This window comes from Dasypus novemcinctus, chromosome 6 (genome assembly GCF_030445035.2).
Source record: "Dasypus novemcinctus isolate mDasNov1 chromosome 6, mDasNov1.1.hap2, whole genome shotgun sequence".
NCBI classification, from domain to species: Eukaryota; Metazoa; Chordata; class Mammalia; order Cingulata; family Dasypodidae; genus Dasypus; species Dasypus novemcinctus.
The window spans coordinates 22830527-22857736 of NC_080678.1; the positions used below are offsets into that span (position 1 = coordinate 22830527).

At 35.0% G+C, this 27210-nt stretch overlaps 1 protein-coding gene across 7 annotated transcripts in view; it reads right to left on the reverse strand.

Annotated features, from left to right (window-relative positions):
* The window catches only part of ATRNL1 (attractin like 1), an 899374-nt gene that overhangs the window by 724761 nt on the left and 147403 nt on the right, over nt 1-27210 (reverse strand). For all 7 annotated transcript variants that reach the window (XR_011648991.1, XM_058298321.1, XM_058298320.2 and 4 more), the window contains exon 10: nt 12263-12417. Coding sequence is in view for 6 of the 7 variants with exons in the window: in XM_058298321.1 (XP_058154304.1) it covers nt 12263-12417 (155 nt within the window). In the remaining variant the exon portion in view is untranslated. The remainder of the gene's footprint in view (nt 1-12262; nt 12418-27210) is intronic.

Below are 27210 nucleotides of genomic sequence, written 5' to 3' on the forward strand. Positions count from 1 at the left end.
CAAGATCCTATCCTCCTGGCAGTGACCCTTAAACAATCAAGGCCAAGCCATTTCATGCTAAGGAAGGATAACTCCAGCGTGCCATTTCAACTCCAAATCTCCCCATGGGGTTGGCAGGGGTTATTAAGTCTGCCAATCCCACTGCCCAATTCTGCATATCTTTCTTCCAAAGGTGTTGATAGAAAGGGCCTAATATGTATTCTAAACACTAAATTCCATCTCAAAGTTTGCCTTCCAAAGAACCCAAACTGTGGCATGGTTGTCTGTTATCACAATATAACCTAACCTATCCTAACTGATATGGTAATGTGAGTTTTCCTCTGCAATCTCTTATGAGAGCTGGCACATTGTTTGCACTCATAAAGTTGTTTAGGAAGAACAGAATTTAACCTTCAAGCATATGAAAAGCTAGTTTGAGGTAAGCGACATTTGCAGCTATAAACACAATAATTCATGCTTCCTGATGTTATTAGCACACCTGCCAGGTTTTTTCTACAGAAAGGGAAGAGGAAAAAAATAGGAAGAGTTGTTACAAATGGGTTTTTTGTTTATTGCTTCTAGCTTTTCAATAACTACTGAACAGAACGTTGGACTAGATAAATATTGCTGCTGAGTTTTCACATTCCTGATCAGGATTCTCTGCAAAACATAGATTGGTTTTCTTCTAAGAAGTTATCAAGTGTCTTAGTGCTCAATTCTATATTAATATAATTAATATAATTTGTATACACAGTCTATTCCTATCCTTATATTGTAAATTCTCTTATGTATTAAGTTACACAATACACGCTCATACACATATGATCAACAAATTGGAATCACTATTTTCTCAAACCCATATTTCAACAACCAGAATACTGTGCTGCCATAATTATACACCCATGAGGTGCCATACAAGTATATTAAAAATGTAAGCTGAAATTTATAGAATGGTTTATGTTTTGCATAAAATAGTACAGGTGAAAAATATACATTCACTAAGTTTTCTGCATATACTCATATTTTCTATGAAAATATACAGCTATAACACTTTAAGGTCACATGAAGAAATTCTATTAATATTCCACTTGAAAGGCCAGTTCATAAATCAGTCTTGATTGCATAGTTGAGCTACACTAGAAAGAACACAGGTTTTGCTGCAATACTCAAAACTAGATGGATCTAAAGAAAAAAACTGTATTAACCATTTAGATGTTTTTGTAATAGGAATTCAAATTTCTGGATGTTGCCAAAAGTCTTTTCCTACCTGCCCCTTAAATGACAGTACATCACTGGGGTTTTTTCCTACATCAAAACTTCCTTATTATTCTATAATGTGCATACGTTGCCTATCCATGGCTTTACTCAGAATTGTGTCTTATGGCTAAAAAGCAGAGGAACTAGCCTAGTCTGAGGTGATACCATAGGCAGAGGTTGGTGGCAATAATTACCTTGAGCTGCAGTGGCACCACAACCAAGGGAGCAAAGTCTAACTCAGGGTGCCCGAAAGTCAGAAAGCTAGAAAAGTAGCTTATTTTAAAAATGGTTTAGCAAAATAAGAGCCTGAAGCAAGCAGGAGAGTCTCATCAGACTTCTGGTAGAGATGGTTCCTGAAGTATGATGTGCGAACAGGCTATCTTTATTTAGAGAGGCTCAGGATTATTCCCATAATCATATTTTCATTCAAAATATCACATCAGAATACAATAAGGCCTATATAATCTATTGCTCACTGGATATCTCTGTCTAAATATTTTGTTTTGTTTTTAACTATTCTTCACAGAATAGGATCATGTTCATCTTTTATTCTGCCACTTACTTTTCTCACTTAACACTATATTTTATGCAAGTACATATTGAAATCTACCTCAGTCTCATTAACTCTTGCATAATATTCTATAGAATATATTCTAGATTATAAATATTCTATAGATTGACTTATTATAGTACATAGTACTCTTTCTAAATTACAAATTTGATCAGGGAGTTATGCCATGATGTCTCTGCTGACCACTCCAGAAACCTCAATCCCCTCACTTTGCTTCATTTTATTTTGATAGCAACAATCACTATCTGGAATCATATTACAATCATTGGGTTGTTGGCTGTTTCCCCATTAAAAGATATGCTCCCTCAGGACAAGGATTTTTTTTTTTCTTTTTCACCACTATCTCTAGGACCAAGTCCAGTGGTTAATTTGTACACAATAGAGGTTTGCTGAAAGCACATTTGGATGGATGGATGGAAGGATGGATGGACGGGTGGACAGACGGACGGATGGATGGATGGATGCTATGGCTCTGAGAAGGCAAAATGTTCAGATTACTGAAATTCACTTTGCACATAAATGTTTTCTTTGGCAGAAAAATCACAGGGTATAAATATATACATTGAAACAATATCTACGATTAAAGTAACTATTTTAACATTTCCTTAATGTTTAATCCTTAAGAGAGCCAAAGCATTAAATATATATTTAATTAAGTCTTCAGCAGAAAAACCCATAAATTCATATTTATAATAAAGAGGCTCTTATTACATCAAGATGGCTGGATACTGATTAAAAGCATGAGTTTTGTTTCAGACAGATTTAGATTTGTATCCTCGTGTTTTCATTTACTAGTTGCATCAACTAAGTTACTTAATATTTCTAAGTGTCAATTTTCATATTGATGACTACACTTCTGAGTCTTTGCTCTTGAAATTGAAACTTAGCCTAGTGTAGGATGCCTAAGAGTTACCTACTGGGAGCCTCCCTGTTGCTCAAATATGGCCTCGCTCTAAGACAAACTCAGCATATAAACACAATAACTTTCCCCCAGCATGGGACATGACTCCCAGGGATGAGCCTCCCTGGAACCAAGGGGTTGCCACCAAGTACCAACAAGCAATGCAACAGGGGGGAAAAAAAAAACAAACAAAAAAAGCCCTTGACTGAAAGGGGAAAAGTGAACAACAAATGAGTTTACATGGCTAAGACTTCAAAGTAAGTCAGAAGGTCATTCCAGAGGTAACACTTATGCACGTCTCAGCAGGATCTCATTGACAGCCAAAATAGATACTACCCCAAATAGTGGGGCTCCTGAGGGCTCTGGAATCATCCAGACACTATAGTCAGGGCAGACAGCTCACATGTTTGGTCCCTTGTCAGAGGGCCCTATTTTGGAATTTATGCTCCCCATTGTGACCGAGTTGGACTCAGTTGTGGTTTCCCTACACATGGCTCTTCTGTCCTTCTATTTGAACTTATAATTAGTACTATAAGTTGGTAGGCGTATGTCCAAGAGACTTAATCCTTTGTGCTGTCCATATGCCCATCAGGGCCCTAAATCTCAACAGAGTTGAAACACCTACTCTCTAGTTCATTGGACTCACCCAGGATAACTAACAAGGAGGAGATGATGTATAACCAACACACCAATGAACCAAGAGGGTCTACAGCGGCAAGCAAGAGAGTCTCTTCTATCAGTCATATGGGTTTGAAGCCCCCCCTCAAGTAAAGGTGGAGTGGGCATCATCATCCCAGAATCCTCAGGATTGGGGAAAGAACTATGGACTAAACTAGACTTACTAGTATTCTACTACAAACTTATTGTGATTCTGGCAATGGAAGAAATATTGATGTGGAGATAGTGGACACTGGAGGTGCTGAAGGCAGACAGAGGGAAAAAGAGGTGTAATATGGGGGCATTTTTGGGACTTGGAATTGTCCTGAATGACAGTGCAATGACAGATACAGGCCATTATATATCCTGCCATAACTTACAGAATTGAGTAGGAGACAGTGTAAACCACAATGTAAACTATAATCCATGCTTAGTGGCAATGTTCCAAAATGTGTTTATCAGTTGCAATGAATGTGCCACACTAATGAAAGATGTTGCTAATGTGGGAAAATGTGGGAGGTGTGGGGAGCAGGGCATATGGGAATCCCCTGTACATTCTCTGTAACATTTATGTAATCTAAGTATCTTTTTAAAAATTAAAAGAATGAAAAGAAAAAATAAAATAAAATTCAATTTTGAGGTGAAAAAGAAAACTTATGTTCACCAAAAGACTTGTTAAACAAAGCAAAAAGCCAAGACTCGAATAGATAAATATCTGTATCACATTTAACTAATAAAAGATTGATATTAGCAATATATAAAGAATTCCTATAAATCAACAAAAAATTAAAACCTGTGGCAAAAACAGATACTTACCTATCAAAATCCCCTTTTCCCTTCCACGTTATAGGGTTTAAGCTAAGCATGCACTGGAATAGCTACAGGCTACATTACCCAGTCGCCTTTGTAGCCAGACTAAGTTCTTACCAAAAGATTATGAGTAAAAGTGATGGATATGATATCTGCCTTGTTTGCTATAAAATTGCTACTCAAGACTGTAAATCTTTCCATTTATAACTTAGAAGACAGGTGTGTTTGCTGCACAGTTCTGACTACACAGATAAGGACAACATCCTAAAGAATGGCAGAGCAACAGGATAGAAGGAACTGTGGAAATAATGAGTAGAGCTCTCCTGGCAAAACAGACCACTTAACTTGAAACTGTTACATAAGAGGAAAAAATAAGAGTTCTGCATTCTTAAGCTACTTTAATATTTTCAGGTCTCTTACAGAACACAAAATAGAAATATGGACAAAGTACATAAACAAGTGTTTCATAAACAGAGCACATAAGGCTAATAATCACAGGAAGAGATGCCCAATCTCTTTATTCAAAAAATGCAAAACCAGGCAACAATAACAAAACATTTTACAACTCATTTGACTGGTAAAAGGTAAGAATTCTTAAATATCTTAAATAAGAAAAGACTGGAGGATATAGGAAGAAATGAAGAGAAGAACTACACAGGTAGATTTAAATTACTGGCAAAGTTCTTATGTGGTAGTACACTATGTTATGTTTTACATTATGTTAGTTATATTACATTATATATTTATTAGATTCATTATATATTTATAATGTTATATTATTTATTATGAGATTATTAAACATAAAAATAAATTATGAGTAGTATATATAAATAATAATGCAAAAGCCATGCATAAACCAATCATTACTAAACCAAATCTGTGCCCCTGAGGACTACACACACACGCATGCATACCCATTTACACCTACATGGTGAGCCCTGTAAACTTGAGCCTATAAGTCTATAGGATGGTACTCCATGTTTAACCAATAAATGGTCTTCTGTCCACCACTGAGACAGAGAATTCTGTTTGCCTAATATTTATCATAACGTTAATGGAACCCTACTTCTTTCAAAAGAGAATTTAAGAAAGTAAAGAAACTATTTTGGATATTAATAGGTTGTTTGAGTATAATATGATCTATACTTTGGGAAAATGCATTTAGTTAATAGATTAGAAAACATTTTTTTCAAATGAGAGCTAAATTACAAGTTTCCAAAGCAAGTCAGAAGAGCTGCCAATTGTATATAGACTTGATAAAATGTTTTCAGATGTAACGTCTTATGTCCTATATTACGGATCATCATTAATTTATCATTACAATTTAGAACCTGAATATTAAAACATATCCTACTACCCTACATCTTCAAAATTGGGCTTAAGACTCAGAAACTAGAAAACTGAATAATATCACTCACACTTCATTCTAAATCTCTAGCATATCAACACAAGGTGAGATATTCATAAAAATAACATACTTATATTAAATTACAAGGGTCTATACATCTTTCTTTGAAAATGACTTGCACTCCAATATATAGTAAATGAAATATTTTTTAATATTTTATCTTCCTTATATTTTCTACATTTCCTTCTTCATATTTTGAAAACTCTTGGTTTCCAGTAATAGTTTAAAAGGTCACCCCATTCTTAGACTGTAGTCATTTCCTGTATTTCCTTCCAAGATTTCTTGCTGCTTTTTTATATTTAAGTTTTCAATCCATCCAGAGCATTTTTTGCAAGTGGTATGAGGTAAAGGTTTGGTTTAATTTTCTTCTAGAATGATAGCCAGTTGGGCCAGCATCATATTTGTTTGTTTGTTGTTACTGTGGTAACATATATAACATAAAATTTGCCATTTTAACCATTTTTGAGCATATAATTCAGTGGGCATCATTTTAAACACAACATTTCTTGTTCACTGAACTACAATACCATCTTTTTCATTTGTGTATGTGAGTGTGTATGTATAACACATACAGCAGGATCTACTTCCTGATTCTTTATTCACTTACACTCATCCTTTCTAATCAATACCATCTCAGTTTGATTGTACTGGCTTTACAGAAAGTTCTATATCTCATGTAAGACAAGTCCTTCTTTACTGTTCTTTTGCACACTTGACATTTGGGGGCATTTATTCTTCAAAATATATTTTTGTGGTCACTATTTTTATTATTAATTTTCTGGTGTGGTTATAGTCATTACTCATATATTATTTTCAGACAAGAGACATAGGTGATATATTCTCTAATTCTTGCAAGCAAGATATTCCTTTCTTTAATCTCAGAGTTGAGGAATTTTACCAAGAAATGACTAAATTTAAGTCTTTTCAACCCAAGTTCTTTCAAGCTACAGACATAGGTCCTTCTTTAGCTTGACAATTTTAATGTATTATTTCCTTAATTATTGCTGTATTAGTCAGCCAAAGAGATGCTGGCTATAAAGCATAGGTTACCTCCTTCACCAAAGTCTACTTCCACGTGTTGGAGCAAGATAGCTGCCAATGTCTGCCAGGGTTCAGGCTTTCTGGGTTCCTCTCTTCCCAGATTTTGCTTCTCTCTGGGCTCAGGGTTCCTCTCTTTCCAGGGCTTGCTTCTCTTTCCTCTGTTTGCTTATTTCCCGGACTCTAGCTTAAGACTTCAACATCAAATTCCAACATCAAAACTCCAACATTAAAAACCCTACAACTCTGTCCTTTGCCATACCTTTTATCTATGAGTCCCCACCCACCAAGGGGTAGGGACTCACCCTACTGATGTGGCCCAATCAAAGCCCTAATCATAATTTAGTCACACCCAGGTACAGATCAGTTTACAAATACAATCCAATATTTATTTTTGGAATTCATAACTATATCAAACTGCTATCATTGCTTTCTGAACTTCTTAGATCCATCTTTCCGATCTCTTCTGTTCCTCATGATTTTCAGGTCTTTGTATTTTTCCATTGTACTTTAATATCTTTTTTCAACTTGATCTTGCAGGTCACTAATTCAAGTCTCAAGACAACCCCATCCTCTTCTTCAATTCTTCTCCCAAATTTTTAGTTTAAACTTTTATATACTTTTGAAATCCTCAAAATCTTTTTCTGAATATGCTTTAATTTTCTGATGTACTTTTTAAATGATGCTCACATTATCATTTTCATCACCAATAGCACTACATTTTTGATGGTCTTTTTTGGGTATCCTTCCTATTCTTTATCTCAAGCTTGTCTGTCCCTTAAGCTACGCTAAATAACACAAAGCATTTAACTCAGATTCACTGTTATCTTGTAATTCACTTGTGCCTATATTTTTCATATTATTTTCAATCCACAGCTTTTTTCAGAACTCTTTTTAAGCCAATCTCTTTTGTAAAGGTTATTTCAGTTAAAACCATATAATATAACCATAAATTAATTTAATAAGGCACACAAAACTGCACCATGTTGTAACTTCAATACTCCCAACAAGTTCAGTGTCCATTCTTCTTACTGAATATCTTATATAATAACACATAGATCAAGATATTTTAACTGTAATAATCCATATATTATTAGTTAAAATTAATTTCTTCCTTGTTTTTAGATAAAAATATATAAAGAGAAGTTTTAATATTTTCTTTCCATACCACTTGAGTGATCTGTGTGTGCAGAGAAAATTCCAATTAAAAACGGGAAGGGAGGCAGGTACAGAAAGAAAACTTCTAAGGATATGCCAAAGTACAACTCCAGTGTATGATAAAATGGTTAACCACACACATTATTATGTATTCCCTGTTAAAATAATATTACCCGTTCAAATATGAAGTTGCTTTTCACAGTTTTGTTTATTGAGCTTTGTTTACTTAGTTATAAATAATACTCTAACAAATTAATGTCATAAGCAAAACTCTTATGTTCAGGTAATTTTATGTTCAGGTAATTTATTGGTTTGATCTGATTTAAAGGTACGGCTGTTCTGTTTTCTGCAAGATATATTTCTGATACGAATCATACCACTTACCCTATTCCAAACTAATCTAACTCAGGAAATTACATTTTCCTGTTGTATTCTTTTTCTAAAGGAAAAAATATGATTAATGTATTTCTGAGCTGTCTTTCTTACTGAAGAATAATGACTATCATTTGTAATTTTAAGCATCATAATTATATATGTTAGGCCTAATGAGAATTCTGAAATGCAAATTTGATTATTCTGAAATATTGTCTCAAAATTCACTTGCGTAACATATGTTTCAATTCATGAAAATATCTTTTAAAAGTTGAAATTCTCAGTCAAACCTCTTAATGACAATTAAAAGATGTTCGAAATATATGATTCTTTTTTCACACTGATCTAGAAAAATAACTTTTATAACAATATTTATTTTCTATAACCATAGAATTTCAAAGTATAAATATGCCTAACAACATGGAATCAACTCAGTAAGATATATTTTCCCATTGCATCTTTTGCCTTGTTGTTTACTAGAAGGATATCTCTACCAGAAAGATCTTTTTAACCTTTAAATAGGTATCTGGCTGCTTTCTGAAAGTAATATTAATAACACTAGCAGTAAAAAAATTAATAAAGCTTTAAGATTCTAGAATCTGACCTCAAATGATACTTACAAACTAGAATATAAAAGAGTACACCCTGCTAGATGTTACACTCAATCCAAACTTATTCACCAATCCTGGCTTTATTATCAGCTGTACTTGAATCACTTTTATAAAATATAGATTTTTAAAAACACAGATGCCTAATGCCTAATCTCAGAGAATCAAATTATGTCTGCTTTTTTCTGCAACCTTCAAATAAGAGGCCAAAGTACAGTCATGTTTGCAAATCACCATCATTTGCCTTCTATATCTATCATAGATAATATAATGAGAACTGTGAAGGCAAGGTAATATCCTCAAAGATGAATGATATTTGTTGTATAAAATTAACTGTCATTCAAGTTGAAAGAGTACATTTTAAAACTATGAAAAATTAGGATTGGCACAAATATTCCTACTTGTTTGAATTTCATAAAACACAAAACAATCATTTAGCTAAGTCTTCAGATGCATTCCAGTTAAATATGCCATAAAAGTCCTAATGAACCATACTAAAGATAAAAAATAGCAACATATCAGTATTTCTAAACATCTATTTATTTTCTAATTGGTTCATTATTGTATGATTGCATTTTATTTTCACAAAAATATACTCCAAAAGGAAAATAATTGTTTTGTAAGGCATTACACAAAATATTAAAAACAATATGAAAAAAACTTCTCCCTAGGAACATATCACGAAATCTGATTCTGCAACCCAGGAGGATAAATACAGATTTTTTGGGTGAATGTTTAATGGGAACTACATAAAAATAATAGAAATAATCAAATAAGATAAAACAAAATATTTTATCCTTTGTTCAACAATATGGTTGTTTTATGTTTTTGTTGTTAGTTTTAGCACAGGAAAAAAATTCTATGTTAAACTATGAAACTGTTTAAAATATTTTTCCTCCCATCCTAACAGGTTTTTGGAAATGATATTTGCTTCTATCTTTCCACAGTATTCAGAAGCTAACGTTTCTAAACACAAGGCCTCTGGTAATATGATGCCAGAATTAAAAGCATATAATGTATTCAACTAAACACATTGTGTGTCAAATGGAAAGACTACCGCAAATTTGGGAATTCCAAAAGCTATCTCTACCACTTCTTGCGTGGCTTTGGGCAAGTCACTTTTCAAAATTTTTTTGAAGGTACAGGGGATTGAAATCAGGACCTCAAATATGGAGGTAGGCATTCAACTCCTAAGCTATATCTGCTCCCCTGGGCAAGTTACTTTTACTCTTGCCTGTTTAGTATTCTGAAAATGAGGATAATAATACCTTGTTACAAGGTTGTTAGAGAGGTTACAGATATTGTATACAAAGTCCTTAGCATAGTACTTAATGCTTAGAAGACACTTAATAAATAACAGTTATTGGAATAATGATAATCCAAACAGACACACACTCTATGGGAAACTAACACCAATGAAATTTTTTCATCTAACTAACCTCTTCTAACATACAAAACCTGAAATATTATAAATTTTGGACAAATATGAGAGAAATAAAAATAAATTCCCAACATGTCAGCTACAAAATAATTCAGCTTTAATTTCTTAATTAAATGCAAGACATTACATGGAAACTACTTTAAGAATTTTTTGCAAAAGATCAAAATCTTCACTGTATGGGATTTTCAACAATAACAAAAAATATTTTTTTTACTCTTTTCCTAGTTTTTCCTTAGGACAAAAAGCAAACAAGCAAACAAAAAACTTTTATCCACTTCCATCACCATAACCAAAAACATAGGTTGACTGGCAATAACAGATCATAATTATGTCACTGCCAGCCTTCATTTAACCCATTTTTCAGGATCTCAGATATTGATTTATGAACCAAATGCTAAAACAATTCCATTTTCATCATGAATCATCTTTTCAAAGTATTATTTCAAAAGGTAAAGATCTGGGGAGTGGATGTAGCTCAGTGGTTGAGCACCTGCTTCCCATATACAAAGTCTTGGGTTCAACCCCCTGTACCTACTAAAAAAATAAAAGGTAAAGGTTCAACTATCTAGGAGCTAAAGATCCTAAAGACAATGGATTCTCTTCTTTTCAATATATTTTTTATTTTTTTAAAAGATACTTAGATTACACAAAATGTTACACAAAAAAATACAAGGGATTCCCATATGGGCCACTCCCCACATCTCCCATCCTTCCCCACATTAACAACTTCTTTCATTAGTGTGGTACATTCATTGCAATTAATGAATACATTTGGAGAAATGCCAGTAAGCATGGATTATAGTTTACACTGTATTTTACATTCTCTCCCACTCAAATGTAGGTTATGGCCTGTATCCGTTATTGCAATGTCATTCAGGACAATTCCAAGTCCCATATTATACCTCTTTCTCCCTATCTCTGACTTCAGCACCTCCAGTGGCCACTGTCTCCACATCAATAACATAATTTCTTCCATTGTTAATGATTAATCACAGACTGTAACTCAGAGTTTAGGACTAAAGAGTATACTTAACTTTATTACTAAGTCTTTCCTTCTAAACATAGAATACTCTAAAGATCAAAGTGCTTGCAAATACTTAGAATTTTCTTCATATGCTGCCACTTGAAATCATTCTCCAAGTTATATTAAGTGCCTTCACAATGTTTTAGAACAAAGGTACCCTCATATATATTAAATATTTTGTTCTTCGGGCTTAATTTTTATTTATCAAAACATTTAATTGTAAATTGATACATTATAATTTATACCACCAATTAAAAGTTGCTATTAAGTGCTGCTAAATATATTTTATATATTAGCTAGGTTTTAGCTATAGTAAAATATACAGAGAAGCAGTATTTTCACTACAATGGTCTACTGGATGTCTAAATATAGTATTTTGATAATTATTTGAATATTCAGATTATTAATTATTAATAGAACTATTGACAGCATAAATAAAATTAAGTGAATGTTACAAATGCACTGTATTTCTAGTTCTCTTGGAAAAGCTTCTTATTTAGTTATTTCCATTTCTAGGTACTTTCTGAGCTTCCATGTTGTCTCAACCTTATGGCTTTAGTTCTACTTTCTGAATACTCCTTTCATTAGTTCTATCAAATGACTATAACTACTAGTATATCTGGTGTGTTTAATTTAAATGCATTTTTGCTCATCCCTACTAAAGTGAAAATGATTGCAATATACTATTTGTAATTTACATAATTTGATAGTTCTCCATAATTACCCATTATGAAAATTGATAGAGTAAGTCAGACACAGCAGATTGATATAGGTATTACCTAAGGACACAATATACCAAAGCCCTCTAAAAGGACATTCAAGCCAAGATTTCTCTACCACTAACTCACCCTAATACTTTTGCTGCCCTGGCCCTATACTACTATTACTACACTGAAATTAGAGGGAATCTAGTTCATAATATATCACTGAATTAATCTCTGAAATGACATAAATACATGCTGTCAATAAAGGTATTTAAGAATCTCTATTTTAAAATTCTGGTATTTCCTATTTTGTATAATCCTAACACATACATACCTATGTCATATGCCAGGAAATCGGCAGAAAAACATTTTGCACCGTTACTCAAGGAAGTGTCATTATGGGTATTTCCTCCAAAAATAAGCATAGCTCCATTGATAAGTACAGCTGAATGAAGGTATCTGGCAAACCCACTTTCTTTCAAAATAGTCCTACAGAATAAAATTTAAAAATGTATTACAAAGGATAAATAAAACCTCCCTGGCATATATGTTATTTAAAGGATCTAATTTCTTATAAAATTTCCACTGTGAAAACAAAATGCTTTGTTTCTTTTCAACAACTTATAAATGACCTTCAAACTTTAATATTTATTTGAAAATTTTAGAAATTCATAGAACCTTAAAATGCTTTGAGGAAACAATGTTAAACAGAATTTTAATACTCATATACTAATTTATATTTGAATTTATAATTTTTTATTTTACATGTAGGAAATAAGACCCTTTGAAACTATAAGGTAACATAATCATTTTCACACATCAAAGTATATAAAGGGTATAATATAGTAAATTTATTCTGATTTGTATTCTGTTAAAACTACATAATTGATATTGAACTCCTTACTGAATTAATTCTTAAATATAATATACATACACATATAAGTAAGTCTACAATTCAATGGCTTTTCACAAAATGAATACAACTAAGTAGCACCTAGATCAAAAAAATAAACATTATCACTATTACAGTTCTGACAACAAAGATCTTTTTGCTTTTTTCTATTTATATAGAAGGAATCATATAGTTTGTACTAATTTGTGTGTATCATCTTTTGCTCAATAGTGTTTGTGACATTCATCCATACTGCTGTGTGTAGCTGAAATCAATGCATTTTCAAGAAACATTAAAATTAATTTAAGTATTCTTTTTATTCATTAAAGTGTTACTCTGAGAGAAAATACTATAATATATGCTCATAATCATAGGTGACCTGAATGAAAGGGTATATGATAAAGGTGCATGACAATATGAATCAATTCTTTATAACTACTCAAAATAAATTTCATGGACAAACACAGAACTGGAATGTAAACATAGTTTGCATGTGTAGTATAGTTAGTATGGTATATATAGTATCCCAAGACAATGGATAATATCAATTAATGCTAAAAGAATATGGGGCTAACATCCAGAATGGCAATATAAGAAATCCCACAAATCCTCTTCCAAGAGAAAGTACAATAACTGGTAAGAATTACTTTTTAAAAACCATTTAAGGTAATGTCTCAGGAAATTGTATGAAAAGCAACAGCAAATGAAGAAAAAAATTATTTAAGGAAATCTATGAAATGTTGGTGAGAACAGTAAAAGTCCCTGGTATTTGATCTATGACCTGCTCCCATCCTCTTTCCCCCATCCCCAACTGGGCACTACAGAAGTTCTACCCCAAGTGAGTGAAGCCAGGAACACAGGGTTCCTTTGCCCCCCAACTCCCAATTACAGGCCAACAATATGCAACTGGAAGCAGGAGGTTCCCAGCACTTCTCATGACCGTAAGTTCTATGTTGAAGAAGTTCTATTCCAAGAAAAGGTGACTTAAAGAACTGGTCTCTCTTCTTCCAGTCAGTCCCCAAACAGCATGGAAGGTCTACCCCAGGCAAGATGTTTAAGAACACTGGGCCCCAATCACCCTCAATCTAACTCACATGCAGGGCAGAGATTCCACGCCAGAAGATGGAAGCTGAGAATACCAGGGGCTACATCCCCATCCTGTGCTCTACTCATAAAGCAGCAGTACCAATCCAAGAGAAGTGGGCCATTAACCCTACCTCCAAATCTGAAGGAGAGACACAGACGTTTTGCCCAGGGGAAGAGGACAATTATAAGAACAGAGAGCTCCAAAGCTCTCCCAAGGGAACTGACATTATTTGGAAAAGAATGTGGGGAAGTTCAAGCCTAATGACATTTCAGAAAAAATGGAGATTTTGGAGGTAAGCTACTAAAGAAGGCTGTGAGCTAAACTGCAGACCAGTTAGAACTTTACCAAACAGAAGTGGTAGAAAAGACAGCTAAGAATATCCCTTCTGTGATCAGAGCAGAGACTGGCTCAAAGATTACCCCTTGAAAAGTGGCCAAAATTGAATTGGATCAGACTGTGAAGATATTTCTACATGAGAGCATTGTTAAAAACAATAGAGCAGGGAAGCAGATGTAGCTCAACCAACTGGACTCCCATCTACCCTATGGGAGGCCCTGGGTTCATGTCCCAGGGCCTCCTTGTGAAGGCAAGCTGGCCCACGCCCACGGAGAGCTGATGGCCCATGCCCACAGAGAGCTGGCTCAGTAAGATGATGCAACAAAGGGAGACAAGCAGACACAGAAGAACACACAGAGAATGGACACAGAGAGCAGACAGCAAGCAAGCGGCAAGGAAGGGATTAATAAAAAAATTTTTTTTTAAATCTTTCAACCAAAAAAACAAGAGCAATCAGTAGGAAATTAATAAGGCTAACATCTGCATGTGATATAAACAGACACAAAGAGTTTAAAGAGAGGTCAGAGAAAGACAAAGAAAATCATGCTAAAACTACTGCCATTTCAGTATATCTGTGCATATCTGTAGGGTGGCCCACTGAGTTTTATCAGAGGATGCACATTGAGGAGCAAATAGACTTTATTTTAAAGAGCCCAGCCAAGTAACTAAACAAATAAGAAAGCAAATAACAATAAGCCTTGGAAAGGGTAGAGGAATCAGTATAGAGAGTTGCTATAATATATTATTTAAAATGTCTCATCTTTAAGAAAAAAATTACAATGGGCAAAGAAATAGGAAATATAACCCATACATAAGCAAAAAGCAGACAACAAAATCTGTCTTTGAGAGGATCCAGATGCCAGACATATCAAATACACCTCAAAGCAGTTATTATACATATATTAAAAGAATTAAAGGAAAACATACTTACCAAAAGGAAAATAAAATGGTGACAAAATCCCATGAAGCATAAAATATGAACAAAAATACAGAAATTGTAGGGAGAAATACAAAGGAAAACTGTGGGAAAAGTACAATAACTGAAATGAAAAAAATTGAGTAGGTAGAAGAATCAGTGAACTTGAAAATAGAACAATAGACATTATGTAATCTGAGGAAAAAAGAGAAAAAAGAAGAAAAATGTACAGAGCATCAGAGAAATGTGGGACACCATTAAGTGCAACAATATACATGTGCTGGGAATACCAGAAGAAAAGGAGAGAGGAAAAGGAACTGACAATTCTTTCAAAGAAATAGTAGCTGAAAACTTTCCAAATTTGATGAAAAATATTAATCTACATATATAAGAAGCTCAGAAAACTCCAAATAAAAAAAGCATATTAAGACCACACTCAGAAGCAACATAAGAAAAATACTAAAAACCAAAAAAGAAGAGAAATATCTTGAAAACAGCAAGAGAAAAATGGTTCATTACAAACAAGAGAACACTGATAAGATTAACAACTGATTTATCATGAGATACAATGGAGGTCAGAAGTCAGCAAGGAATACTTCCAAGAAAATACAGAATAGAGAGTATAGGAGTCACTTCTCTTCCAGAAAAATAGCTAAAAAACAGGCAGAAACTGTCCAGTACAACTGTTGTAGGGCTCTGAAGATGAAGGAAATGCTGAGAAGCACCCAGAAAAGTACAGGGTGAAGAGAAGAAGACTGTGGTGAGTATTTATAAGTAATTTAGGCCACCTCTGCTGGTGCTGGCACCCAACATCCACTCTCAGGGCAGAGAGCTTGGGGTCATCCAGTCATTGGCAGGGAGCAACAGACTGAGAGGGTCACAGGGGTCCACTTCCCCAGGGAGAGGGAGGGACATAGCCCACTGCTGATCCAGCTTTTGGCTGGTGAATTTGGTCTGCTGGGTCACACAGTTTCCAACCATCCAAGCTAGGCATGGCCATGCCATTGTTTCCATTGTGAAGCCAGCAGAGAGCTAAAGATATCCTGCCTTCTTGAACATCCTCCTTACTGATCAGGACTGCCTGCCACCAAGGCAGAGGGGAACAGTGATTTGTTTCCTCCTGGAGTAAAGGAAGTGTGTGGCTGAGGAAAGGGAGTGGCTTTGGATTGGCAAGTTTGAACTGTGAGACTTGGCTTTGAATAGCCTGCCCAGAGTGCACACTCTCTCAGTCATTGCTTCAACACCATCCACCCAGTCATGGTTCCAGGGAATACATTCTCCCCTAGGGTCTGAGCTGAGAGTACCATCTGCTAGCAAGCCAGGAAAGTGCACCCCAGGAAAAAGTTAAAAGAGGCTTTTTGGGGCCTTTATTGTGTGCTCCCAATGCCCCTGAAAACTGATATGTACCATTAGTGGGTCCCTGGTCCCCTTTTGATGAGTTGACCAGGGCAAGTTCAAATACACAGAATAAGTTGAACCAAGAATCAAAGAAGAGCTGTAACACAAATCTTGGCAACAACAATAAAATCCCAGGTAACCAAAAACTGACCATCAGAGTAAACTCACCATCATAATCAGATGACTAGACATCAGCAAAAATTAAAAGCCATACTAAGAAACAGGAGGTCAAAGAAAGAACTCAAAATGCCAGGTTGAAACAACTGAGCAATGACGTTCAAACAAAATATGGCTAAGAGATAAAGAAATTAAGATGACACTGGGTGAGCACAAAGAGGAATTTGAGAGCTTAGATAGAAAAATAACAGATCTTATGCAAACTAAAGACAAATAAATGAGATTTAAAATACACTAGAGGCATACAACAATAGACTTGAAATGGCAGAGAAAGAATCAGCAAATCAGAAGACAGAACAGCTGAAATTGAAAAGACAAGAAAAGATAGATAAAAGAATAGGAAAAAATTGAGCAAGGGTTTGGGGAGTTGAATGACAGCATTAAGCATACCAATGTATATGTCATAGGAGTTCCAGTAGTAGAAAAGAAGGGAAAACAGGCAGAAAGATATTTGAGGAAATAAAGGCTGAAATTTTTCCAACTCTTATGAAAGACGTAAATATACATATGAAGGAAAGCAATGTACTCCAAACGAACAAATCCAAATAGACCTACCTGAGAACATATACTATTTGGAATGTCAAATGCCCAAGATAAAGAGAGAATTCTGAAAGCAACAAGAGAAAAGTGATCCATCAGATAAAGGGATGCCCGATAAGACTTAATGCTATTTTCTCACCAGAAACCATGGATACAAGAAAATAATGATATGATATATTTAAGATACTGAAAGAGAAAAACTGCCAAGAATTCTTTATGTGGCAAAACTGTTCTTCAAAAATCAGGGTGAGTTTAAAATATTTACAGACAAACAGAAACAAAGAAAATTTTTAAAGAAGAAGCCAGCTCTACAAGAAATTCTAAAGGGAGTTCTGCAATCTACAAGGAAAAGAAGGGAAAGAGAGACTTAGATAAGAGTACAGAGATGAAGATTATCAGAAAAGGTAACCAAAAGGGTAAAAAGACAAACAAAAGTAAGATATGACATATGAAAGTCAAGGATAAAATGGTTCAAGTAAGTAGTACCCTTACAGTAATGACATTGAATGTTAATGGATTAAATTCCCCAGTCAAAAGACATAGTCTGATAAAATGGATAAAAATTATGAGCCATTCATATGCTGTCTACACAAGACTCACTTTAGACCCAAAGCTACATAGAGGCTTAAAGCAATGGGTTGGAAAAAGATATTTTATACAAACAGTAACCAAATACTAATATCAGACAAAACAGACATTAAGTGCAAAAATGCTCTAAGGGCAGTGGATGTGGCTTAGGTGGATGAGCACCTGCTTCCCACATAGGAAGTCCTGGGTTCAGTTCCCAGGGCCTCCTAAAGAAGACAAACAAACAATGGACAACAAGCAGACATCAAGCAAAAACAAGAGCAGACAATGAGAAAAAACAATGAGTAGATGATGAATAAAAACAATGAGCAGACTAAAAGCAAAAACAATGAGCAAGACAACAAGCAAAACAACGAGCAGATAACAAACATGAAAAAAACCAAGCAGAAAGCAGATGTGGCTCTAGTGGTTGGGTGCCCACCTCCCACATAGGAAGTCTTGGGTTTGGTTCCCAGTGTCTCTAAAGAGAAAACAGAAAATGAGCAGACTATGAGCAGACAATGAGCAGACAACAAGCACAAACAATGAGCAAAAACAACGTGCAAACAGATGAGGGAACCATCTTTGGGGGATGTGGGATAGATTGATTGACTGATTGATTGATTGATTGATTGATAGGTAGAGAGAGAGTGAGTGATAGATCAATCAATCATGAACCAATTCTATTTAAAAAATCAAGCATCCTTTCTAAAATATAAAATAACAATTGCATTAATATTTTTAAAATGCTATAAGGTACAAAAGGTCATTATATATTAATGAAAGGGGAACCCACCAGGAAGAAATAACAATCATAAATATCCAGAGACCTTGAACAATATAATAAATGAGCAAGGTCTAACAGACATAGACAGAATATTATATCCAAATCAGCAGGATATGCATTCTTCTAAAGTGTTCATGGATCTTTCTCCAGGATATACCACATGTTGGGTCACAAAATAGGTCTTAATAAACTTTAAAAGACTGAAATTATACAAAGCACCTTCTCTGATCATAATAGAATGAAGCTTAAATCAATAATAGGTAGGAAGAGGAGTGGATGTGGCTCAAGCAGTTGAGCATCTGCCTCCCACATGGGAGGTCCTGGGTTTAGTTCCCAGTGCCTCCTGAAAAAACAAACAACAAGCAAAACAAACAAAAAACCATCTCAGGGAAGCTGATGTGACTCAGTGGTTAAGCACTGCCTTCCCACATACAAGGTTCCAGGTTCAATTCCTGGACCCCAGTACCTCAGAAATAAGAAGAAGAAGAAGGAAAATGGAAAATTTGCAAATATATGGAGGCTAAACAACACACTCTTAAACAATTAGTGGGTCAAAGAATAAATTGCAAGAGAAATTAGTAAATATATTGAGACAAATGAAAAGGAGAGAGCAACTTACACAAAAATGTACAGGATACAGTGAAAGCAGTACTGAGAGGGAAATTTATAACCCTAAACACCTATTTAAAAAAGAATACACTAAAATCAAAGACCTAAATGAACACCTGAAGGAACTAGAACAACAAGAAGAAACTAACCACAAAGCAAACAGAAAGAAAGAAAAAGCAAAGATTACTGAGCAGAATCAACAAAACCAAAAGCTGGTTCTTTGAGAAGATCAATAAAAATGACAAATCCTTAGCTAGACTAACAAAGAAAAAAAAAAGAGAGAGAAGATGCAAATAAATAAAATCAGGAAGGAAAGGGGCACAATACTGTGGACCTCACAGAAATAAAAGGGATCACAGGAGGATATTATCAAAAACTGTATGCCAACAAATTAGACAACCTATATAAAATGGACAAATTCCTAATGACACAAGAACCACCTACACTGACTCCAAAAGAAATGTAAGACCTCAACAAACCAATAACAAGAAAAGGGATTGAATTAGTCATCAAAAACAAAGAAAAGCCCAGGACCAGATGGATTCACAGGTGAATTCTACCAAACATTTTGAGAAGAATTAACACCAATCCTGCTCAATTGCTTCCAAAAAATTGAAGAGAGGTAAAATTATCTAACTCACTTTATGAAGCCAATATCACCCTAATACAAAAGACAGAAAAAGATACTGCAAGAATAGAAAATTACAGACCAATCTAATGACTATAAATGCAAAAATCCTTTACAAAATACTTACAAATTAAATCCAACAGCACATTAAAAGAATTATAAACCACAATCTAGTGAGTTTTATTCATGGTATGCAAGGGCGATTCAACACAAGAAAATCAATAAATGTAATACACTACATTAACAAATCAAAGGGAAAAAAGTACATGATTGTTTCAAATGATGCATAAAAGGCATTTGACAAAATCCAGCATCCTTTCTTGATAAAACACTTTGAAAGATGGGAATAGAAGGAAATTTCCTCAACATGGTACAAGGCATATATGAAAAACCCATAGCCAACATTGTACTCACTGGGGAAAGGTTGAAAACTTTCTGAGATTGGGAACAATGTGATAAGGATGTCCACTGTCACCACTGTTACTCAACGTTGAGCTAGAAGTTCTAGCTAGAGCAATTAGTCAAGAAAAAGAAATAAAAAGCATCCAAAGTGGAAAAGAAGTACAACTCTCCCTATCCACAGATGACATAATCCTATAGTTAGTGAATTCCAAAATATCTATGACAAAGTCTCTAGATCTAATAAACAAGTTCAGCAAAGTGGCAGGACACAATATCAACACACAAACATCGTAATGTTTTTATACACTAGCGTGGCAATTTGTAAACTGGTCTGCTCCTCTGGTCTGATACCCTCTGATTGTGTTAAATTCAAAACTTTTACATTTACTTGATTAAATCTAGATTAGGGCTTTGATTTGACCATGTCATTAGTGTGACTCAGTTTGAGTCCCCACTCCCTTTGTGGGCTATCTAAACTGGACATTCAATCAAGCAGACACACAGAAGCAGATACACAAAGGAAAAGAGAGAGCTTCATAGACACAGAAGAGGAGAGAACTTAATGCTGGGGCCCCAAAGAGAAATGAGCCATTTGCCTGATAGTTTACAACCCTCCTTGTGAAGAGACCAGAGCAGCTGAGCCCAGAAAGAAACAAACCCCAGGAAAAGAAATAAGCCCCGTGCCAGCCTACAGCTGAGATCGGAAGAAGCTGGACTCACAGAGCCTTAAAAGGGAAGAGGAAGGCTGAACCCCTACTAAAGACATTGCCTGCCATCTTGCATCAACATGTGGCAACAGTGTTTGGTAAGGAAGTAACCTTCAGTGGGACTCTTTAGAGCCTTGTAACTGTAAGCTTTTACCCTAAATAAATACCCATTATAAAAGCCAACAAATTTCTGGTACTTTGCATCAGCACACTTTTGGCTGACTAATACAACTAGTAATGTACAATCTGATGAGGAAATCCAAAAAAAATTCCATTTATAATAACAACTAAATGAATCAATATCTAGGAAATAATTTAACAAGGATGTAAAATACCTATACTCAGAAAACTATGAAACAGTGTTAAAAGAAATCAAAGAAGACTAAACAAATGGAAAGACATTCCAGGTTTACAGATTAAAAGACTAAATATCATTAAGGGAAGCGGACTTGGCTCAATGGATAGAGCGTCCACCTACCACATGGGAGGTCCACGGTTCAAACCCAGGGCCTCCTTGACCCGTATGGAGCTGGCCCATGCACAGCGCTGATGCACACAAGGAGTACCGTGCCATGCAAGGGAGTCCCCCACGTAGGGGAGCCCCACGCACAAGGAGTGCACCCCATAAGGAGAGCCGCCCAGCACAAAAAAAAGTTCAGCCTGGCCAGAAGTGGTGCCGCACACACGGAGAGCTGATGCAGCAAGACGACGCAACAAAAAGAGACACAGATTCCCGGTGCCACTGACAAGAATAAAAGTGGACACAGAAGAACACACAGCAAGTGGACACAGAGAACAGACAACTGGGGTGGGGAGGGTCAGGGGAGAGAAATAAATAAAAAATAATAATTAATAAATAAATAAATATTATCAAGATGTCAATTCCACCCAAATTGATTTATAGATTCAATGCACTACCAATCAAAATCTCAACAGCCTACTATTCAGAAATGGAAAAGTCAATTACCAAATTTATTTGGGAGGGAAAGAGATCCCAAATAGCCAAAAACATTCTAAAAAAAGAAGAACAAAGCCAGAGGATCCATGCTTCCTGACCTTAAGGCATATCACAAAGTTCCAATGGTTAAAACAGGATGCTATTGGCATAAGGAAAAACCAAGATCAATGGAATTTAATTGAGATTTCAGAAATAGACCCTCAAGTCTATCAAGTTCACTTTACTAAGACAGAACAATCTCTTCAACAAATGGTGCTGGGGGAACTGGATATCCATAACCAAAAGTATGAAAGAAGATCCCTATCTTACTCCCTAAACAAAAATCAACTAAAAATGGATTAAAGACCTAAACATAAGTGCCATGATCTAAAAACACCTAGAACAGGGGTTCTTAACCAGGGGTCCACGGACCCCCAAGGGGTCTGTGTAAAGATTTCCTTTTTAAAAATCAACTGATTATCTTTATTTTCTCTGAGCTCTAACTGAAATCTAGCATTTCCTTCACTTATGAATGTATGCAATAACTAAATTACTGTAGTATTCATTTCACCGAACTGGCAAAGGAGTCCATGGAACAAAAAAGGTTAAGAACCCCTGACCTAGAAGATAATGTAGTAAAGCACCTTCAAGATTTAGGTGGGTTCTTAGGCCTCACAACTAAAGCATAAACAATGAAAGAAATTAGATAAATGGGAGACCTCCTCAAAATTAAACATTTTCACACTTCAAAAAAAGAAATAAAAGGCATCCAAACTGACTTTGTCAAGAGGGTGAAAATGCAGCCTACTCAACAGTATAAAATATTTGGAATCACATATCTAATAAGGGTTTAATACCCATGATATATTAAGAGATCCTACAACTCAATGAAAAAAAAGGCAAACAACCCTATTGAAAACTGAGCAAAAGACTTGAACAGACGTTTTTCCAAAGAGGAAATACAAATGGCGAAAAAAACACATGAAAAGATGTTCAACATCACTATTAGGGAAATACAAATCAAAACTACAATGAGATTTCATTTCACAACTTTTAGAATGGCCACTACTTAAAAAAAACAGAAAACTACAAGTATGGGAGAGGATGTGGAGAAACAGGAAAACCTATTCATTGTTGATGGGAATGTAGAATAGTACAGCTGCTGTGGAAGACTGTTTGGCAGTTCATAAGGAAATTAAATATAGATCTACCATGTGATCTGTCAATACCACTATTAGGCATATACCCAGAAGAACTGAGAGCAGGGACACGAACAGACATCTGCACATTGATATTCATGGTGGCTTATTCACAATTGCCAAGATATAGAGAAACAGCCCGTGTCCATCAACCATTGAATGGATAAACAAATTGTGGTGTATACATATGATGGACTATTATTCATCTGTAAGAAGTCGCGAGGCAAATGACAAAATGGATGAACTTTGAGGACATTATATTGAGTGAAGCAAACCAGACACAAAAGTACAAGTACTGTATGATTTCACATATGAACTAAATATAGTGAGCAAACTCATGGAACTATTAACTCATGGAATATAAGTCACCAGAAGATAGAATGAGGATGGAGAATGGAAAGCTGAGGCTCAATTTATGCAGAATTGGTAAAAAGTTTGTTTGTAAATATTTGGAAATTGATAGAAATGATGAAAGCACATTATGGTATTTGTAATTAGCAGCACTAATATTTGGGTTTGATAGTGGTTGAAAGGGAAAGTTTAAGGTTGTGTATATTACTAGAAGGAAATTGTGGCAGTTTGAGATTATTTATTAATCCCAGAAAGAGAAAGATTATGTTTGCAAACTGATCGATTCCTCTGGGTGTTATAACCTTTGATTGCATTAAATGCAGCTGAATTGTCTTTGACTGGATTACCTATTAAGATTTGCTTCGACACAGCGCACTCCACAAGTCATAAACCCCAACAGGCCCACCCCAAGACATATACTTGTCAAATTATCCAATGCTCAAGACAAAGAGAAAATCCTAAAAGCAGCAAGAGAAAAGAAAACCATCACATACAAGGGAAGCTCAATTAGATTAAGTGCTGATTTCTCTTCTGAAACCATGGAGGCAAGAAAACAGTGGTATGATATAGTCAAGGTACTAAGGGAAAGAAATTTCCAACCAAGAATACTTTATCCAGCTAAACTAGCATTCAAATATGATGGAGAGTTCAAAATATTTGCAGACAAACAGAAACTGAAAGAGTATACCAACAAGAAACCTCCCCTTCAAGAAATTCTAAAGGGAGTGCTGCAGGAAGAAAGGAAAAAACAGGAAAGGCAAAGTTGGAGGAGAGTATAAGACCAACAACAACAACAAAAAAGACAAAAAAATAAACAAACAAAATATGACAAACACAAATCCAATCAAAATATGGCTAACACAAATAATTCCTTGATAGTAATAACACTGAATGTGAACGGATTAAACTCACCTATCAAAAGATTCAGACTGGGACATTGGATAAGGAAATATGACCCATCCATATGCTGTCTACAAGAGACACATCTTAGACCCAGAGACACATGGAGATTGAAAGTGAAAGGCTGGAAAACAATCATACAAGCTAACAATAACCAAAAAAAGGCAGGAGTAGCTATATTAATATCAGACAAAATAGACTTTAAATGTGAAACAATTGTGAGAGACAAAGAAGGATACTACATTTTAGTCCAAGGGAAAATCTGTCAAGAAGATCGAACAATCATAAATATCTATGCCCCTAACAAGGGTGCCTCTAAATACGTCAGGCAAACGCTGGAAAAACTAAGTGAAAGAATAGATACATCTACAATTATAGTGGGGGATTTTAATACACCACTATCAACTCTGGACAGAACATCTCAAAAGAGAATCACCAAAGAAACAAAACATCTGAATAGTATATTAGAGGAGCTCGATCTAATAGACATATATAGATCGCTATACCCAAACACAGCAGGATATACATTTTTCTCAAGCGCACATGGATCATTCTCCAAGATAGATCATATGCTAGGCCACAAAGAAAGGCTGAACGAATTCAGAAAGATTGAAATCATACAAAACATTATCTCTGACCACAGTGGAGTCAAGCTGGAGATTTGCAAGGGAAAGAAGCCCAGATATCACACCACGATTTGGAAATTAAACAACACACTCTTAGAAAAACAGTGGGTCAAAGAGGAAATCTCAAAAGAAATCAATGACTACCTTGAAACAAATGATAATGATAACACAACATACCAAAATTTATGGGATGCAGCAAAAGCAGTACTGAGAGGGAAGTTTATAGCCATAAATTCATATATCAAAAAAGAAGAAAGAGCAAAAATTGAAGAACTAACTGCACATTTGAAGGAATTAGAAAAACAACAACAAAGTAACCCAACAGGAAGAAGAAGGAAGGAAATAACAAAGATAAGAGCAGAACTAAACGAAATAGAAAATAAGAAAGCACTTGAACAGATAAACAAGACCAAGAGCTGGTTTTTTGAGAAGATTAACAAAATTGACAAACCTTTAGCAACACTAACAAAGAAAAAAAGAGAGAAGATGCAAATACACAAAATAAGAAATGAGAAAGGTGATATCACCACTGACCCCACAGAAATAAAGACTATCATAAGAGGATATTTTGAAAAACTATATTCCAACAAAAATGACAATCTAGAGGAAATGGACAAATTCCTAGAAACACATAAACAGCCCATATTGACAAAAGAAGAAATTGATGATCTTAACAAACCAATCACAAGCAGAGAGATAGAATCAGTTATTAAAAATCTCCCAACTAAGAAGAGCCCAGGGCCAGATGGCTTCACAGGTGAATTCTACAAAACATTCCGGAAAGAACTGACACCAATCCTGCTGAAACTATTCCAAACCATCGAAACAGAAAGAACATTACCCAACTCCTTCTATGATGGAACATTACCCTAGTACCAAAGCCAAACAAAGACATCACAAGAAAGGAAAATTACAGACCAATTTCTCTAATGAACCTAGACGCAAAAATACTTGCTAATCGTATTCAACAACACATTAAACGAATTATACACCACGACCAAGTGGGATTCATCCCAGGTATGCAAGGATGGTTCAACATAAGAAAATCAATCAACGTAATACACCATATAAACAGACTGAAGGAAAAAAATCACATGATTATATCTATTGATGCAGAAAAAGCATTTGACAAAATACAGCACCCTTTCTTGATAAAAACACTCCAAATGATTGGAATACAAGGAAATTTTTTGAACATGATAAAGAGTATATATGAAAAACCTAAAGCCAATATTGTTTACAATGGAGAAATCCTAGACTCCTTCCCTCTAAACTCAGGAACAAGACAAGGATGCCCACTGTCGCCGCTCCTATTTAACATTGTCTTAGAAGTACTTGCTCGAGCACTGAGGCAAGAACCAGAAATAAAAGGCATTCAAATTGGAAAGGAAGAAGTCAAAATTTCATTATTTGCAGATGACATGATCCTATACATACAAAACCCTGAGAGATCTACAACGAAGATTCTAGAACTCATAAATGAGTTTAGTAAAGTCGCAGGTTATAAGATCAATGCGCAAAAATCAGTAGCATTTCTGTACACCAATAATGAGCAAGATCAGGAGGAAATCAAGAAACAAATACCATTCACAATAGTAAATAAAAAAATCAAATACTTAGGAATAAATTTAACTAAAGAGGTAAAGAACTTATACACTGAGAACTATACAAGATTGTTCAAGGAAATCAAAGAAGACCTAAATAAATGGAAGACTATTCCTTGTTCATGGATAGGAAGACTGAACATTATTAAGATGTCTATCCTACCAAAATTGATCTACACATTCAATGCAATCCCAATAAAAATCAATGCAGCCTTCTTTAAGGAACTAGAAAAACTAACTATGAAATTTATTTGGAAAGGAAAGAGACCCCGAATAGCCAAAGACATACTGAAAAAGAAAAACGAAATTGGAGGAATCACACTACCTGACTTCAAAACATACTATAAAGCTACGGTGGTGAAAACAGCATGGTATTGGCATAAGGAGAGACATATAGACCAATGGAATCGAATTGAAAGCTCTGATATAGAACCTCACATATACAACCACATAATATTCGATAAAGCCACCAAACCCTCTCAACTGGGAGAGAGTGGCCTATTCAACAAATGGTGTCTGGAGAACTGGATAGCCATATGTAGAAGAATGAAAGAGGATTACCATCTCACACCTTATACAAAGATTAACTCAAGATGGATCAAAGACCTAAATATAAGAG